Raw genomic sequence first — 19,399 nt, forward strand, 5'->3', positions numbered from 1 at the left:
GGGGCAGGGAGAGGAACAAGAAATTCCTCTCTAAAGGGTTCATCATCCTTCACAATTAGATTAGGGGAATGCAAATCAAATCAACTTGGAGATTGTGTCTCACCCCAGTCAGAATAGGAAAGATCAAGGGAACAAGTAGCATCAAATGCTGTAAGGGAATGGAGAAGGGCTCACTTACTAGTCATAGGACTGCAAACTCTTACAGCCACCATGGAAAACTGGTATGGAGAATTCTCAAGCAGTTAAAAATAAATCTAGTATATGACCCGGCGACACCAGTCCTCAGGTATGCTCAAAGGACTTAGCACCCTACTCCACAGATATTCGCTTGGCCATGTTCATTGCTGCTCTAGACACAATAGTTAGGAGATGGAAACAACTTAAAAGCCCTACAACTGACAAATGGATAAGGAAAATGTAGTAATATACACTATGGAATACTATCCAGCTATAAAGAAATCACAAATATTTCATATAAATGGATGGAACTAAAAAAAAAAAATATTGAGCCGGGTGGTGGTGGCGCATGCCTTTAATCCCAGCACTTGGGAGGCAGAGACAGGAGGATTTCTGAGTTTGAGGCCAAACTGGTCTACAGAGTGAGTTCCAGGACAACCGGGGCTACACAGAGAAACCCTGTTTGAAAAAAACAAACAAACAAAAAGAATACAAACAAAAAAAGTCATATTGAGTGAGGTAACTGAGACCCAGAAAGACAAATGTTGCATGTTCTCTCTTGCTGCAGGTTTCTAGCTCCCAACTTTCAGATATGAGTGTGTAAGCTGTGGTAACCACAGAAAACAGGGCAGCAAAGTGGGACAACTGGCAGGATAGGAGAGTTAGGGAGCAATAAGTGGGGGATTAGCAGGCTAAAGTGATCTAGTCGGGAAAATGTGGAAAGAGGAAATCCTTAGGAAGGGAGGTGAACACAGAGATGTGGGGTGGGAGGATGATAGCACAGAATGGCAGAATACCAGTAATCTAATGGGGGAAATGAAGGAAAGGTGAATACAGGAAAAGGTGGTAAAATAATATTAAGGGCATCTGAAAAAGCCACAAGTATATCATAGCTATTTACCAAAAAACAAAACCAAAAATTCTATGATCCACATAACTCCATATATAACTATAAATACTTTTAGTGAACTATTTTTAATGAATCTTTCTCATCTGGGCTGGCATTGCTCTCTCCAAGAGTCAAAGACCATGTAACACAACCCCCAATACATAAGAAGCCTTCTTTTGAATTGTTTACCAGGACTGTCCAAGAGACAGTTCCAAAACACCAGCCTATTCCTGTCACTCTTGGTTGTCTACCTTAGGTGTATGGTAAAGCCCTACTGCTGAAGGCACCATGTAATTCATAAACAGAGTCCAGAGACCCCTGAGTTGAAACTGACTCAAAATCTTCCTCCCTGGGGACTAGTTTTCATGGTACTAGATGGTATCATGCAAGCTTTCCAAAACTATCAGATGTTTTCTAAACTATGATACCTATTTGCAATGTCAATTACCAGCATGTTAGGATAACCCTCAGGGTACAGTCATGGCACACATACCTTGGCGATAACCAACAGCTCTTTAATTGAACTTAAAACCTACTCAACATGAAGGAGTTCAAACCTGGTACTGGAAACCTAGCTAACTACTCAGTATTAGTAACATCATGGTTATTGGAGGAGAACCTTCAACCACTAATTTGCTGAACCAGTACAATACCTAACAAAACCCTAAAACACTTGTCCTTATGCTCACAGATAAATGTAGTCTTCATGTCTCATGAAGGAAACTACAGAAACTACAGAAAACTACAACCAATTGATATGCAGCTGTGGAGCCTGTTCCCAGTGGATACATCCACAAAAGACTCCCACACATAAGGCTCAGAAAACATTGCACAGAGAGGGAGAGAAGATTGTATGAACCAAAGGGTCACAGAGTTTGCTTTGAAATTGTATCTCCTAGAAATTTCAGAAACTACACCCATAGAGTCTCACCAACATGACTGCCCAAATGTGGCCTGAACAAGGATGACACCAATGAACACTCTAAACTGGAAGGAGAAAATTCAATGAGGCTACAAATCTACACAAAGAACTGTAGGCAACCAAGGGGAAGTCTGGGAATGGGAAATGTGGCCTTTACAGGGAAGGCAGCACATCAGTTGGCTGTTGAGTAACAAGTGGTCAGCTTAGGAAACAAACAGACAGGGAGCATTCATTATATGGACTATAAAATTTAAATTTAGCAATATGTAGACACATACACATTTAGTAGTGAGAGAGAGGAGAGAGAGAGAGAATTTGAAGAGTGGGGAGAGTTATACAGCAGGGTTATGAGAGAAAATGGAAGGGTGAAGTGTTGTAATTAAATTGTAATCTCAAAAAAAATTTTAAAAGTTGCACTTTAAGTGCATTGATGCATCCTAAAGAAGTCAATGTTACAAAAGGAGCCAAACAAAATGAGGTAGTAAGTAAAAGGAGGCACTAAGTAAAAGGAGGTACTAGGTAAAAAGAGGCACTAAGTAAAAGGAGGTACTAGGTTAAAAGAAGTACTAAGTAAAAGGAAATGCTAAGTAAAAAGAGGTATTTAGTAGTGTAAAAGCAGTTCAAAGCTGTTCCCATAGAATGTCAGTTAGCTCTAGAGACAGCAAAGGAATCCCAGGAAAATATGGATATTGTTCACATCGTTGGTTGTTTAGTAGCACTAAGCCATTGCAAATGGACATTGCAAAACTTTCACAGAAAATTGTCTATCATGATTGATCTGAATGTTTGTATCTCCTCTATGGTCCAGGTTGAAACTTAATTACCGGTGCAATAGTCTTACAAGGTAGGATGTTCTAGGAGGTGAACAGGCTTATTCGCACAGGATTAGAGAGCATCAGTAAGGTGCCTAAGAATCTGAACTCTGCCATGAGATGTCACCTGAATCTTGGAGTTTCTCACTCCCTCAACTACAATCAAGTTTCGCTTTTTGTAAACTAAAAATAAAAAGATATATACATGGTTTTAAGAAATCATCTCTATCATGCTAAAGAATTGGATTTTAATGGCAGCAACAAACAAACAAACAAACAACACACTTCTTTCAAAATGAAATAAATGAGAAAATTTATAAATGGAAGAATTTCTATGTGACCAGGTTAATTTCATGCTCCTATTCTGGAATTTTCTGTCAGCCTCCTAAACTGGTTTAAAGAGTGTATCAGATGACTGACAGACATGTAGTCTGCCATTTTCACTTTCTAATCTAGCTTTACCCTACTTGCTTTGACCACTGACAAACTGCAAAGGGCCTGCCTCCATCCTGAACTTCCTTTCTTCCTTTTCCTTGTCTCTTTGGCCATCTTGAATGCACAACCAATCCTGGCCCCAGATCTCCTGGCTGACCCTCTGGCAAGGTCTGGCCTAGTTTTCTGAGGACATTAAATAAGATAGAAGCACAACTCTTGCTTCTTGCTGTTGTGACTTGGAGGTTCTAATTATTATTATTATTATTATTATTATTATTATTATCATCATCATCATCATCATCATCATCATTATCATTATAGAATTGTTATTATAGTTATTCTAGGATAACTAGAATATTCTAGCCAACATTCTAGTTATTACATTTGGGAAATTTAACTTTCAGAGGAAAATCTCTACTGCCTAGGAAAAGGAAGGCAGGAACGAAGCTTTTATTCTCTCTTTGGTTTTGTAATCTCTTTCCACGCTTCTTCTCCTCCAACTTTTCCAAAATTCTGAGGGACACTGCCTTGATTTGTGTTTCATAACTCAATTTTATGCTAACACCACAGGATTCTTAGAAAAAGCAAAAAAAAAAAGGGGGGGGTAGTTATGTGTCCAGCATAACTGCTCATTCAGCTCATGCAAGCTCCTGGAACGCTGTATGGGAACGGTTTGATAGACAGGTTTCAATGGGAAAGACTCATGATGTGGATCCTGTGTTTGAGAAGTAGCAGAAAGGAGAGGGTGATTAGTGTGGCTGCTTTCATGTTCTGAAATTTCACCAAAGATCTCTGATTGGAAGAGCTCTGGATTGGAGGTTTCAGAATAGTTCTAAATGATAAATTTTCTCAGGGAAAGGAGTCTGGAGGCTTTGATAAGTCATTTGACTTCCAGTCAGGTCTGGGTGTGGTTTAGGTATCTCTGAGACAGTCTAGCTTTCGGATTCTAGAGAAGCCATGGGACGACAATGTCTATATTTTATTGACTTTGGCAGGATAGGTGTACCTTCAGAGTGAAGCTTGTATCTACTGAAAACACTGTCTGAGCCCAATACTCATGATGGAAAAGCAGAAGTTGACTCCATTTCACTTGCTTTATGTGACTTCAGGGTGAGTTGGATGGCCTTTCCCCTAGAAGCAGGATATAGGTAGCTGGTGCCTTGCCCTTCAACCTATTCCATTATTCTGAATGATCAGAAAATGTAACAAGGTTCTGATTAAAGATTGCTATTTCTTAGTTATCCAATGATTTGTGTCCTAACAGTTGTTTCTGTTAATCTTTCATGAGGTGACATCACTGAAACAGTCATGTTTGACACTAGGCTACACAAAAGCAGCCCAGTTCTATCTATGATGTACTTATCTCTTTAAGGAAGTCTTAGTTTAGCCCAGTCAGTCTCCCAGTATTTAACACAGATCACTGTGAAGATCGCAGGTTCACCCTTGAGGGAGGCTGGAAGTAATTAATCTCTTTCAACACCAGAAGCTAAAAAAGTTCAACAGTTGTATATAGTATGAGATTTTCGTTTCTGAAGTCTAAGACAGAAAAACTTATATATTCAACAGTCACCATTAGTAGACTAAAAGGTCTGATTACAACAGGTAGCCAAAAATAGTCTGTGAGAGATCTTCATCTTGAGTACTCAATACTGGTGAGTGAAATTCAGTAAAAACACAGTGCAGACTGTGGGTAAGAGCTTGCCCTACTCTCAGATTCTACATAGGCTCACAGTGCTTCACTTGGGAGATCACTGAAGGATTAGTTCAGTCACCATAAAACTAGCAGTCCAATGCTTTCAGAAGCACAATTTCCTGGGTTAATTAGAAAAAAAATACAGAAGACTTTTATGTCTCTGAATTTCTCTTGATACCCAGGAAGAGAATCATATTGGACTTCATATCATTTCTCCCTATGCTGAGGACCCAAAACGATTTTGATAGTTATGACCACCCTGATTTAAAACAACAACAACAAACCCAACAAAATCCCAAGAAACTGTTCAAATTGAGCCATATTCAATATAGTTAGCAGTCTATATCAGACCACTTCTGTACTAACTTCAGGATCTTGCTTTTCATAAGAACCTTGAAGAATTTTTGACCTCTGACTTCAGTCATCATGTGCTATTGTCTAGAGCTAATGATATGGACATGCTGAAGATTTCTCTGGTATAGCAAAACTTATAGCCACTAAGACATTACCTTCCTATTCTGAAACTATACAACAGGAGAAGAGAGAAAACATGAAATCAACAGGGAGGTGACATTTCAGTTAAGAGCTACTGCAGTTCCAATTCCACAGCAGCTGCTATTGGGTCCAGTAGGCCTACAGAAGACAAGACTTGTCATTTAGTCAGTCATGGGTCAGAGAGAGACTCATGGGGCCCTACCTCTACCTGATGAACTATAGGGCAGTGGCAGATTCTGGGGGACAATAGCCACTGTCTCCATGTGTTTACCTGATGGTTAGATCACCAGGCTCCAATGGACAGTTCCAAACTCATTGTCACACCTGAGGCCCTTGTGAAACTTGGTGGATCACAAAAGCAAACCTGACCAAACAAAATCAAACTTGTAGAAAAAAAGGAAGTAGTAGGTAGTGTAGGGAGGATCTAGGAGACACAGTAGGTGAAACGCATTATAAACATGTATGAAATTGTCCATAAACACAATAAAAAGAAAAGCCCTGGAGAGCGGGCACATTCCTTTCAGCCCCAAACTTTTCATACCATTTTATTATTGTGGTAGTTGATCATGATAACCTAAGGAAATATTATTAAATGTTATCAGGTGCTGATGTCTTTATTCAAGGATATAATAATGTGGGACAGGTAGTATATTTACAGAAGAGTGTCCTTATGTGACATCTGAACTCTCTGTGTAAGCAACTACTTACTCTGTCTACTCAAAAGCAATCTTTATCATCTCCTATCTTATAACACAGAAGCATCTTCTCAGAGTCTTCTAGAATTATGCACCAAGCTTCTCTTCATTCATATTTAAGATGAATTAAAAACTACCCCATCATCTAAAAGTCCACTGAGACTTCTTTCTTATGGAATAAATAGGTCATAAAGAATATTGAGAGCAGGGGGAAATAGTCCTCCTCAGGGGAGAATTCCTTAGTTGATTATCCAATATTAAATGGATGTCCCTAAAATCATATACATATAAATAATATTAAGCATATATAACTATATAGAATAGTTATAAGGGGAAATCATGCCAATATGAGAAGAATGAGTCCAGATTTCCTTTGCTCTCTAACTTAAAATGCATTTAAAAAGTTGGCCATCTGGAATCCAGAAATGGAGCTTTCATTATAAGCCTAAATTGCTCAGTATCATTAACTTAGACTTCAGGGCTCTTAAACTTTGAAAAATAAATATCTGTCACCTAGTATATGGACTTCCATTATGAAATTTGGATTGAATGAATGAAATGGTGGATATACATGACACTAGCATCCATTGACTGTTTAGTCAACTCCCTGTGCTTGGTATCCTGTGAGTGATGCCACATAAGTGGTATAGACTTAAATGATATTTTGCCTAAAAAGTAATAGATCGAACAAAGTGTGAAGGTTGGTTCAGATGTGCTGAGAACTCAGGGAGGAAAGTAAAAATGCACTCTGAAAAAGGCCATTCACTATCATCAATTCAGTCTCTTGAGTAACTTAATCAACATCACACAGTTGGATGTAAAAAATAAAGAAAATGATGGCAGGAATCTCCAAGTAAAATACTCAGGCTGTTTGAGACAACAACTCTATCTCTCACTTACTTCCTTATTTCCTTTATCCATGAAAAACTCCCAGTGAAAGAACTATTACTATATGCACATATTTGAAGATTAAAGCATACCACAATGCCTAGTCCTAGCGATGACCACAAACTCAAATCATCATAAATCAAAACAGCATTTTGTCATTAAAAGTAAAAAAAAGTGGTTGAAAAATTATTACTAAGAAATTGAAGACTGGTGAGATGGCTCAGCAGGTAAGAAGATCGACTACTCTTCGGAAGGTCATGAGTTCAAATCCCAGTAACCACATGGTGACTCACAACCACCTGTAATGAGATCTGACGCCCTCTTCTGGTACATTGGAACTCAGTTACAGTGTACTTATATAAAATAATAAATAAATCTTTAAAAAAAAGAAATTGAAGATGATATGCTAAACAGAAAATAGCTTTCTTTCTTTCTTTTTTTTTTTTTTTTTTTTTTTTTTTTTTTTTTTTGGTTTTTTTCGAGACAGGGTTTCTCTGTATAGCCCTGGCTGTCCTGGAACTCACTCTGTAGACCAGGCTGGCCTCGAACTCAGAAATCCGCCTGCCTCTGCCTCCCAAGTGCTGGGATTAAAGGCGTGCACCACCACCGCCCAGCAATAGCTTTCTTTCTAATGATAAACCCAACTACAAACTGATGGTGGATGTACAGAAGGGAGGCTTAAAAAAGTGTGAATATTCATAAAACCACAGCTAGTAGTATATTATCATAGTCACCCTTTCGTATAAGTGGGAGGGTTGGTTTTGGGATTGACTATAAATAATGAAAAGGGAAGCTGGCATTTCTTATGGAAAATATTGTTAACCTTTGCCTGTCATTCATGAACATTACCCTGTATATTTTATATCATCACTGTATTATGTAGAATACTTATTATCATGTAAATCCTATTGAAATGAGCTAGTAAAGTATATTGTTTAAGGAATAATGACAGGATAAAATGGTCTTTATGTGAACCATTATTTGTTGGTTCACATAAAGTGATTGGCTGACCCTGCACATAAAGTGATGCAGAATCCAAGAATGTAGAAACTGTATTAAACTCAATAAGCAACTGTTAGTAAGATGTATATGTAAAAATAGACTGCTGGGGAGGAAGATGATAATGAGGAGGACTTTTCCAGTAAGAATCAGAGTGTGGGTGTCATTTTGGATTTGGGACGGTCACAAACTTGCCATGAGGAGTCATGGGCCTGTTCTCTGTGACTATACTGATGCCTATACTGGAGAGATTGGGAGCTACTAGGTAGCTCTTAACTTCCTCTTCCATACTCTTTGTTAAATAAGTCATTATCATCACCTGATAGTAACTTCCTGGGAACCCACTGAGGATTACTAGTCCATGATGCTGTCTCTTCTTAGCAGATGAAGATTTCTAGAAACATTATTTATTGGTTGGCACTCCTTTGTATGTAGCCATTCTACAAATAGAGCATGAGGATGGAAGGTTGCCCAGGACAGTATACATTCTTCCAAACCTGAGCTCAGATGTGGATGTTGTTAGTTTTTTAGGGAAAGAAGGCACAGACATCATTCAAGTATGGCAAGAATGCAAATACTTTTGAAGATCTGCATTTACTTCTAGAAATAGAATTCTTGAGCAAATCTAGCAATAATAAATATGGGCAACTAGTTTATGATCTAAACCAAGATATAGTACACTCCTGTATTTGTTGTAGACGCATATTTTATGAGTGGTAATATTTATTTTTCCCATGTGTTGGACTATTTAGAAATTCTTCAGAAGAACAAAGTCCTCAAAATAAAGGATAATAACAGAAAAATCAGTGTATCCGACAATCTGCAGAGGACCGTTTTACTATGCTGTTAGAAAGAACAAAGCTTAAGGTCAGGGATGATGATTCCCCCAGAAGTTCTTTTAATTGTTGACAATAATTTTTGCTATCCTGGGCTTTTTGTTATTCTAGATGAAGTTGAGAAGTTTCTATTTCTTTGAAGAACTGAGTTGGAGTTTTGATGGGGATTGCATTGAATCTGTAGGTTGCTTTTGTTAAGATGGCCATTTTACTATGTTAATCCTACCAATCCATGAGCATGGGAGATCTTTCCAACTTCTGAGGTCTTCTTCAATTTCTTTCTTCAGAGACTTGAAGATACAGATCTTTCACTTGCTTGGTTAGAGTTATGCCTAGATATTTTATACTATTTGTGACTATTGTGAAGGGTGTTGTTTTCCTAATTTTTTTCTCAGCCCATTTATCCTTTGAGTAGAGGAAAGATATTGATTTGTTTGAATTAATTTTATATACAGCTACTTTGGTGAGGTTGGTTATCAGCAGTAGGAGTTCTCTGGTAGAAATTTTGGTGTCTCTTATGTGTTCTATTATAACTGCAAATAGTGATACCTTGACTTTGTCCTTTACAATTTGTATTCTATTGATCTCCGTTTGTTGTCTAATTGCTTTGGCTAGAACTTCAAGTACTATATTGAATAAGTAGGGAAAGAGTGGGCAGCCATGTCTTGTCCTTGATTTTAGTGGGACTGCTTCCAGTTTCTCCCCATTTAATTTTATGTTGGTTGTTGGTTTCCTGTATATTGCTTTTATTATGTTTAGGTATGGATTTTGAATTCCTGATCTTTCCAAGACTTTTAACCTGAAGGGGTGTTGTATATTGTCAAAGGCTTTCTCAGCATTGGTATTCATAAGGGAGATTGGACTGAAGTTCTCTTTCTTTGTTGGGTCTTTATGTGGTTTAGGTATCAACATAATTGCGGCTTCATAGAATGAATTAGGTAGTGTTCCTTCTGTTTCTACTTTGCAAAATAGTTTAAGAAGTATTAGTATTAGGTCTTCTTTGAATGTCTGATAGAATTCTGCATTAAAACCATCTGGCCCTGGCTTTTTCTGATTGGGAGACATTTAATGACTACTTCTATTTCCTTATGGGTTATGGATTGTTTAGATAGTATACCTGCTCTTGATTTAACTTTGGTTTGTGATGTCTGTCTAGAAAATTGCCCATTTCATATAGATTTTCCACTTCTGTTGCGTATAGGTTTTTGTAGTAGGATCTGATGATTTTTTGAATTTCCTCAGTTTCTGTTGTTATATCTCCCTTTTCATTTCTGATTTTGTTAATTTGGATACTGTCTCCTGCCCTTAAGTTAATTTGGCAAATAATTTATCTAGCTTGTTGATTTTCTCAAAGAACCAGCTTTTGCTTTTGTTGATTCTTTGTATCATTCTTGTTGTTTCTAATTGGTTGATAGTTCCTGCCCTCTACTCCTCTTTGGTGTATTTTTTTGTTTCCGTATTAGAGCTTTCAGGTATGCTGTTAAGTTGCTAATATGAGATCTCTTGGGGAATCACTGTTCCTGACTTCAAACTGTACTACAGAGCAATAGTGATAAAAACTGACATGGTATTGGTAGAGAGACATACAAGTAGAACAATGGAATATAATTGAAGACCCAGAAATTAAACCCATACACTTACAGTCACTTGATATTTGATAGAGAAGCCAAAACCATACAGTGGGGAAAAAAGCAATTTCAACAAATGGTGCTGGTCTAACTGAAGGTCTGCATGTAGAAGCATGCAAATTGATACATTTTTATCACCCTGTAAAAAGCTCAAGTCCAAGTGAATCAAGGACCTCCACATAAAAGAGATATGCTGAATCTAATAGAAGAGAAAGTAGGAAAGAGTCTTGAGCATATCTGCACAGGGGAAAATTTCCTGAACACAACACCAATAGCTCAGGCTCTAAGATCAACAATTGGCAAATGAGATCTCATGAAACTGAAAAGATTCTGTAAGGCAAAGGACACTGTCAATAGTACAAAACAACAACCTACAGATTGGGAAAATATCTTTAACAACCCTACATATGATATAAAATGAATATACAAAATATACAAAAATCTTAAGAAGTTATATTCCAGAAAATAAAATAAACCAATTAAAAATGGGGTACAGAGCTAAACAGAGAATTTTCAACTGATGAATCTCCAATGGCCAAAGAATTGTTCAACATCCTTAGTCATCAGGGAAATACAAATCAAAATAACCCTGAGATTCCACCTTACACCAATCAGAATGGCTAAGACCAAAAACTTAGGCAACAGCAAATGCTGGCAAGGGTGGTAGAGAAAGAGAAACACTCCTCCTTTGTTGGTGGAATCGCAAGCTGATACATTAACTTTGGAAATCAATCTGGAGGTTCCTCTGAAAACTGGAAATTGTTCTATTTGAAGACCCAGCTATACCACTATTGGGCATATATCAAAATATGCTCCAACATCTAACAAAGACATGTGCTTCACTGTGTTCATAGTAGCCAAATTTATAATAGCCAGAATCTGGAAACAATCCAGATGTCCCTCAATGGAAGAATAGATACAAAAAATGTGGTACATTTACACAATGGAATATTACTCAGCTATTAAAAGGGATGACTTCATGAATTCTGCAGACAAATGGGTAGAACAAGAAAATATCATCCTGAGTGAGATAACCCAAACCCAAAAGGACATACATGGTATGTACTCACTGATAAGTGAATATTATCCCAAAAGCTCAGAATACCCACTATACAACTCACAGACTATTTAAAGCTTAATAAGGAAGACCAAAGTGTGGATGCTACAATTTTACTTAGGTGGAGGAACAAAATAATCACAAGAAGCTTAGGGAAGGAAAGAACTGGCTGGGGGAGCTGAGGGAGGAAAGAGGGGGAGAGGAGGAATCATCAGGTATGGGGAAAAACAGGAGAAAAGTTCAAAGGGCCAGGAGAATAAATAGAAATATGTAGCAGAGTTAGGGGGTGGGAGGTGGGAAGAGACCCCTCAAAAATCCCAGATGCCAGGAATGCGAGAGGCTCCCAGGATCCAATAGGGTTGACATTAGCTGAAATACCCAACAGCAGAGGGAGATAGAACCTTAAGAGCCCACCTCCAATAGATATAGACTGGTGAGGCCAGTTGAGGGATTGGACCACCTACTCATCTCAAAATCTTTTACCCAGAATTGTTACTGTATAAAGAAACACAGGGACAAAAAGTAAGCAGAGACTGAAGGAAAGGCCATTTAGAGACCGCACCACCTTGGGATCCATCTCATCTGCAGACACTAAATCCCACTAAACCCTAACACTATTGCTGATGCCAAGAAGTACTTGCAGACAGGCGCCTGGTATAGCTGTTCTCTGAGAGGTTCTACCTGCACATGACCAATACAGATGCAGATACTCACAGCTAACCATCAGACTGAGCACAGGAACCCCAATGGTAGAGTTTGGGGAAGGACTGAAGGAGCTGAAGTGGTTTGCAACCCCGTAGGAACAACAATATCAACCAACCAGACTCCTCAGAGCTCCTAGGGACTAAACCACCAACCAAAGAGTATACATGAGTGGGTCCATGGCTCCCACTATGTAAGTAGCAGAGGATTGCCTAATTTGTCATCAGTGGGAGGGGAGGCTCTTGGTCCTGTGGAGGCTTGCTGTCCCCACGAAGGGGGATGATAGATGGGTGAAGCAGGAGTGGGTGAGTGGATGGGGGAGCACTTTTAGAGGCAAAGTGGAGGAGAGATGGGATAGGGGGTTTGCAAAAAGGGAGACTGGGAAAGGGAACAACATTTGAAATGTAAATAAAAGAAATAATTTGTAAAAAAGAACAAAACACATACACAAGGAAATTGTAAGGGAATTTTTATTTCTAAAAAACAAAACCCAAAACAAACAATAACAAAACCAAAGCAAAACAACAAACAAAACCCAGCAAAGATGCTGCACAAAAAGAAGTGCACTGGGCTGACAGACAGTAATAAACTCCTAACAAAATTTGACAATTTCCTGCCAAAGAAGTATGCCTTGGGCCCCAGGATGTGGGTAAGATAAGCATGTTCCTGTGGTAATCATTTCCCAAACAAGAAATATAGTTAGAAACACAGAGCTTGGCTCAGTTGTGGTCTACCTTGTCTCCTCATCTATGAGAAAAAGAACAGAGTAGACTAAACTGTTTTGAGCAACAACTGAGGAACAAATAATGAGTTACGAATCAGCTAAAGCTGTCAGATTGTTTGGCTTAAATCAGACAGCAATGGTTTCTTAATTGATGATAGAAAGAAGCACCTTAATGTAGTTTGATATGTATCAAAAACATCTTTTCTCATGGGACATTACTATATACATACATACATACATACATACATACATACATACATATATACATATATATTTACATATATATGTATCTATCTATCTATCTACACACACACACACACACACACAAGGTGGTGCAAGTAGTATTCCACATCCACAGTAAATAAAAATCTATATGTAGTTCTTAAGTGTTTAGCCAGTACAAAAACAAATAATAATCCTATCGGGGATATAAATACACTGTCATTCAGTTAGAATAAGATGTACATTTGGTTCCCCATGAGCATGCATTGTTAACTTTATGGCAGTCTTAACTTTCTTTAATATCTACACATCAGTGCTGTTTTGTCCACTGCCCTTGTCATTGTCATGAGCTCATTTTATGTGTCCATCCTCATAATAAATGTCTATCAACTATTCAGTGACTGTCAGTGATGCAGTAATCTCCTTTCACTCATTCTTGTTTTCATCTTGTATTTGCTAACCTAGAGGCCAGCGATACTTGAAACCGTAAATGTTCCCATTCTTCACTCTACAGCTGTACCATTTTACCTAGAATCTGCATTTGAGAACGCTGCTTTTACATCTTCACTTCTAAGGGTAAAATGAAGTATCATGGGGAGAGTTGGGGGGTAAAATTGGTATGTGTTGCTTAAATCTAATACACAGTCCATTGGGCTACATATTTAACATTTACCATTTTAAATGAGCTTTAATAAAGACAAAAAAAGATAAGTTTATCATCATCATCATCATCATCATCATCATCATCATCATCATCATCATCAGCAGCAGCAGCAGCAGCAGCAGCAGCATCTGCAGCAGCAGCAGCATCTGCAGCAGCAGCATTACTTCACAAATTGAGGTATCAAATGTCTCCAGTGCTTAGGGATTAGAGACTAGAGGTCTACAGTTCATAGTGAATAATGTCCATTGTTTAATCCCAAAGGTTTTTGGACAGCTTTTTAACAAGCAGGGGGTATTTCCATTTCCTTAAAACATTAATGATTTCTTTGTTCTGAGCACCTCTGAACTCTTAATAGAAATATATCATAAACTGTTATAAACCACATGTATTGTATACTTATATCAAATTATCATACTGATTTCATAAATATGTATAATTTAAATGTAAAATAACACTGAACTTAAAACGTATACAGAATATGCAATTTGTATCCAATACTCATATTATTTGAATAAAATATTGTATAAATTTATACTACTCTAAGCCATAACCACTTTCTTTTCCATTTTGCCTATGAAAGAATATACTATTGAAATAAGTTACTTTGAAAATGATCTTTTAACAACTGTTTTTGAAACAAAGGTAGATGACTCATGAAAGAAAAATTCTAGGGAGGCATTCTTCTGACACCTGCTTGCTCAATGTAGCACACTTAACTACTTTGAGACTGTTCTAATATTACCTTGAGCAACAGATAATGATGATGAATACTCTAAGCAGGCAAAACTTAGTCATATACATGAATTTACACAAGAGAAAATGTAAATATGAATGTCTATTTTCATTAGTAGAAATTAAATAAAATGCCACAAATTAGCATTAAAAAGAATTTATTATGATTCATTCACTCAAATTATTACATATTAGTATGTACCTTATATTCTTCATAATCTTTGCTATCGAGTAAGTCCCTTTTCTTAATTTCTGTACGGTAGTCCTCAGTGGGTTCTGTTTGTCCATGTGTAAGAGAAGTCTGTTCATATATGGGAATTCCACTAAAAAACAGTTCTTTCCAATCGCGCATCATCTTATGTGGAATAAGACTATTTAGATAAAAAGAGTAAAGGAAGTGATCAGTTGAATAGTTCAGTGAAATACACATCTTACCTTAATCAATGATTAATGGTCTTATGCTATATTTAAATAAGCAACTGCCCTTAATTTGACTTAAACAGAAATGATTATTTCCAACAATTTTAAGGATTATCACATGTACAATGTCAGAATTACCAATATACATTAAACTTTTCTGTTACAATGATATGCACATAAGTAAACTGTTATCTTAAAGGAGCCTTGGTACCCATTTACTCTAGTCATTGCTTATAGGAGTAGAACATTTAACCATTTAACCATGTCTTAAGGTTGCAGTTATTTGCTTCCAAAGTGGGGAAATTAAGCCTCATTTTTTGGATCACACTCATTGTTTTAGATAAATTGTTCTCTCACAGCACGGACGATAAGAATGGTTAAGAGCCAGTGATACTAACCAACATTTAGTTCCAGATATTTTACAAAATACGAGAGCAAATGCAATTCCTAGCCTCTGATAGCCAGCTCTGAGAAGAGGGAATTACATAAACAAGAGGTTCATCTGAGAATTATACAATGTGAGAAAGTAACAGTTTGACTTGACCCAGTTTGTTGATTTGAGAGAAGCCTTGTTGAAGAAATGTCTGCTGAGATGAAGCCTAGAGAAGGCACCCAGGACAGAGTGATCAGAAAACATCTTTGAGGGAATAAAATGTGTGAGAGAAAGAGGCTGGCACAAGTCCGACTGCTAAAAGAAAAATGAAAAATGGCTCATCTAGAGTTTGAAATCACAATTCAAAAAAAAAAGATGTATTTACAACATGGATGGATCATGAAGAAATGCTAAGTGAATGTTAAGTAATACAAAAGCACAGATATTTTATGCTTCTATGAATAGAGCATCCCTAGAAATGGTGTATTTGAGGATGTAAATTAAAATAGAGACACTTAGAGGCTAGTAGAAGGGGTGTGGGGATCTGTTGATCACTGGGAACAGATGTAAAAACCTTTCTCATTCAAAGTGCATGTGGTCAAGGGTCTTGGAGAATCAGCTCTCATCCAATGCAGGCTTTGATTCTCTTTTCTCATTCTCTCACTTACCAGAGTGGAAAGCTAAAATGACCTGAGTTCCTTCCTGCAGTATCTTAATATTCTTTTTCATGGTGATTTCAGTATGACAGCTGTGGATGTTTTCTGGCTTTGTAATTTCAATCCATTAAATTACTCCACATATTCCACTCACAGAAAGAAAAGAAAAAAAAAAACACAGCTATCTGGCTTTATTGTAATTGTTCTCGCAAGCAAGGATGCAATGAGGGAAAAAGATGAAATGGCTAAAGCAGAGATACTTTATAAAACTGCTTCTCTAGTCTCCAAGAATATTGATAACCTCTTAAGAATCCAACCTCACATTCATCCCCACTGGATCTGCTGAGGTTCCAGAGAATGAAAACTTCTTGCGGTGGCTTCTGGCCTGAATGTTGTATGTTGTTCTTTTCTCTTTACTGTAATTCTTTCTTCTTCTTCTTCTTCTTCTTCTTCTTCTTCTTCTTCTTCTTCTTCTTCTTCTTCTTCTTCTTCTTCTTCTTCTTCTCCTTCTTCTTCCTCCTCCTCCTCCTTTCTCTCCCCCTCTCCCTCTCAGGAAAAATATATTTTAGTAAGAGTTATAGAATTTTATAAAATATACTGATTATTGTAACACCCCATATCTCTCATATCTGCCCCCTCTTCCCCTCTACTTCATACCCTCTTAAAAATAATGTGTTAAATGAAAGTGAATGACATAACCTTTTCTGCTCCCCCAGGTTTCTTCCCTCAAACCACTCCCATAACCCTTCCCTCTGAAGCTGATAGCGTCTTTTATTATATTTCTACTACCACCCCTTCTCTAGACCAGCACTCCATGTCTTATCTTAGGTACAATCCTTCATCGAAGAAGCTCCTCTTTACAGCACATGGAAACCAACCCAGAAAACCATATCAAATGCAATACTGAGATTAAAACATCATGAGGGAACTCAAGCCCAACAGATATATCTTCATCACAACTCTGGCTTCCACAGGAATGTCCCAGAAGATGGGGCTGAAATATAAGAGCCAGGGTATCAGGAAATCTGTTATGAAACAGTCTCTCCTAGAAATGGCTGCATGACCAAGACAATAATAATAATAATAATAATAATAATAATAATAATAAATATAATAATAATAATAATTATTATTATTAATCAATGGACATGCTAACATGGAAGAGAGACATTTTTGTGAGATTCCATTCCTAGACACAGAGCTACAAGAGGCTTCAGAGGTGGCTCAGGTGGTTATGAGGACATCTTGTTCTTCTAGAGGGTCTGAGTTCAGTGTCTAGAACCCACACCAGGCTGCTCACAACTGTCTAACTCTAGTTCCTGGGGATTTGATACTCTCTTACAGGTTTTGAGGGGAGTAGCATAGATATATGTACATACACACATACATACATATATACATGCAGGTATACATACATAAAAATGTTGACATTGCTTATTACAAATGCATGTGTACGTTTGTACTAGCTATCCATCTTCTCCAATGATTCAAATTCTATCATCTCACTTCATATGAGTAAAAGCATACTTTGCTAGCAGTCATGGTATGGTAGTTTAAACACAGACCACTTAGGATCACAGAATTACTAATGTGATATTTCTATAGCTGTGTTTTCTTCTCTCCCCACAATCCATTCTTTAGTTCCCTGATAATTCAAGTTCAAATATCAAGACCAACCAAACACCCTGCTCCTCACCCTAGCACACACAAAGCCTGGTGTAATAAGAGCCCACTATTTTATGTACAGCACTGAGAAGGCAGAAATAGATAGATTTGAGTGCAAAGTTCTGGCTGTGTCATGTGATGTTTTGCTGACGCAGACCAATGGGAGGACAGGTGAGGTTTGGAGAGAGTGTAAGTAGTACCCAACAGACAGTGATGGGGTGCTAGCGCTTGCTTCTCTAGCTGTGCAACGTTTTTATTGGTCTCATGCCTTTGCTGATCTTCACTTTGTTGAGAGAGGCACGGCAGAGAACTTTTCAAGACATACAGGCTTGTCCTGATCATTCCCTCCGATTTGGTAGAGGCCTGGATGTTTTTGCTGGGTTGTGTTTCTGCTGCTGACTTGTGTTTGGTGACACTTTTGAACTGGACTATTGGTATTCTGACACTACTGAACTGGACTGCTGGTATCCTGACAACAGAGATTGTAATCATCCCCAAAGAACTACTTCTTAACAGGTCCACATCCCCTTGTCCTATTTGCCATCTTTTCTTTCCTACCTTTGGATGGTGGGCTATAATGGGGTGAGGGTCAAAGCATTTGAAAAAGCTAACCCTACAGTAGATTCCTGATGTGATGGACAGCCAGCCTAGCCTACTGGTAAGCTCCAAAAGTGTTGGGAGCCAGAGATCTCCCAAAGCCTGATAACTTGAGCTCAAGTTACAGTAACTGTTGCAGAAGAGAATTAACTCCTGTAAGTTGTTCTCTGGCCTTCCCACAACCCCTTTGATGCACCTACGCACATGAACCTGAACACACACACTCACACACACGCACACACACACACACACACACACACACACACATTAAAAAAAATCTAATGCATCTGAGCATGGTGGTACATACCTATAATCCCCACAATCAATAGGATGAGCCAGGGGTTTAGAGTTTCTAGCTAAGACGCAATTTAGGGATTGATTTTTCATTTAGCATAATTATTGGGATACTCAAACAGGGTATGCCATGTTCCAATAGCTTATTCTTTTAATTGCTCAGTATATTCCATGGTATGGATGTACCACAATTTAGCCATCACTTCCTGAATGACTTATGTGTAGCTATTAATTCTAAACTATTACGGTGTGGATTCTTGGAAGTATATATGCATAGGCTTCTGTGTTAATATACATCTGAAATGATTTAGGAGAAATATCTGTATGGAAGTTGTATATTATGCTTTTTAAGAAATTGCCATGCTCTTTTTTTCATGGGCTCCACCAAATTTTACTCTTACTAATAGTGAGTGATTTTTCTACATGTCAGTGCCAGAGGCATTTTCTGTCATTTTCTCTCAATTCAGACATTCTGATAATGATCTTTCACTGTGAGATCCACTGAAATTTCTCTAATGTCTAATGAGGTTTAATATTTCGTATGTATTGTTCAATATTATTTTTTCTTTCTTTGATGTATTTTCTAGTTTAGATTGATTATTTTTTATTCTTTTCTGGTAAATTTTTTGTATATTTCATTCTTTTTTCTTAAAATTATGTATTCTTTCATGGTTTATTATATGAGTACAGTATTTGTAGCTCATACCCAACTCACCCTGTTCTCCAACACATCGTGAACCTCTGCCCTCATATTGTCCCCCCAAGTTCATTTCCTCCTCCTCCTCCTCCTCCTCCTCCTCTTCCTCCTCCTCCTCCTCTCCCTC

The 19,399-nt window shown here is 37.7% G+C and overlaps 1 protein-coding gene across 2 annotated transcripts in view; it reads right to left on the reverse strand.

Annotated features, from left to right (window-relative positions):
• The window catches only part of Spef2 (sperm flagellar 2), a 182,379-nt gene that overhangs the window by 106,580 nt on the left and 56,400 nt on the right, over positions 1-19,399 (reverse strand). For both annotated transcript variants that reach the window (XM_031360243.1, XM_031360242.1), the window contains exon 10: positions 14,773-14,941. In XM_031360243.1, the coding sequence (XP_031216103.1) occupies positions 14,773-14,941 (169 nt within the window). The remainder of the gene's footprint in view (positions 1-14,772; positions 14,942-19,399) is intronic.

Source organism: Mastomys coucha, unplaced genomic scaffold, assembly GCF_008632895.1.
Source record: "Mastomys coucha isolate ucsf_1 unplaced genomic scaffold, UCSF_Mcou_1 pScaffold8, whole genome shotgun sequence".
Lineage (NCBI taxonomy): Eukaryota > Metazoa > Chordata > Mammalia > Rodentia > Muridae > Mastomys > Mastomys coucha.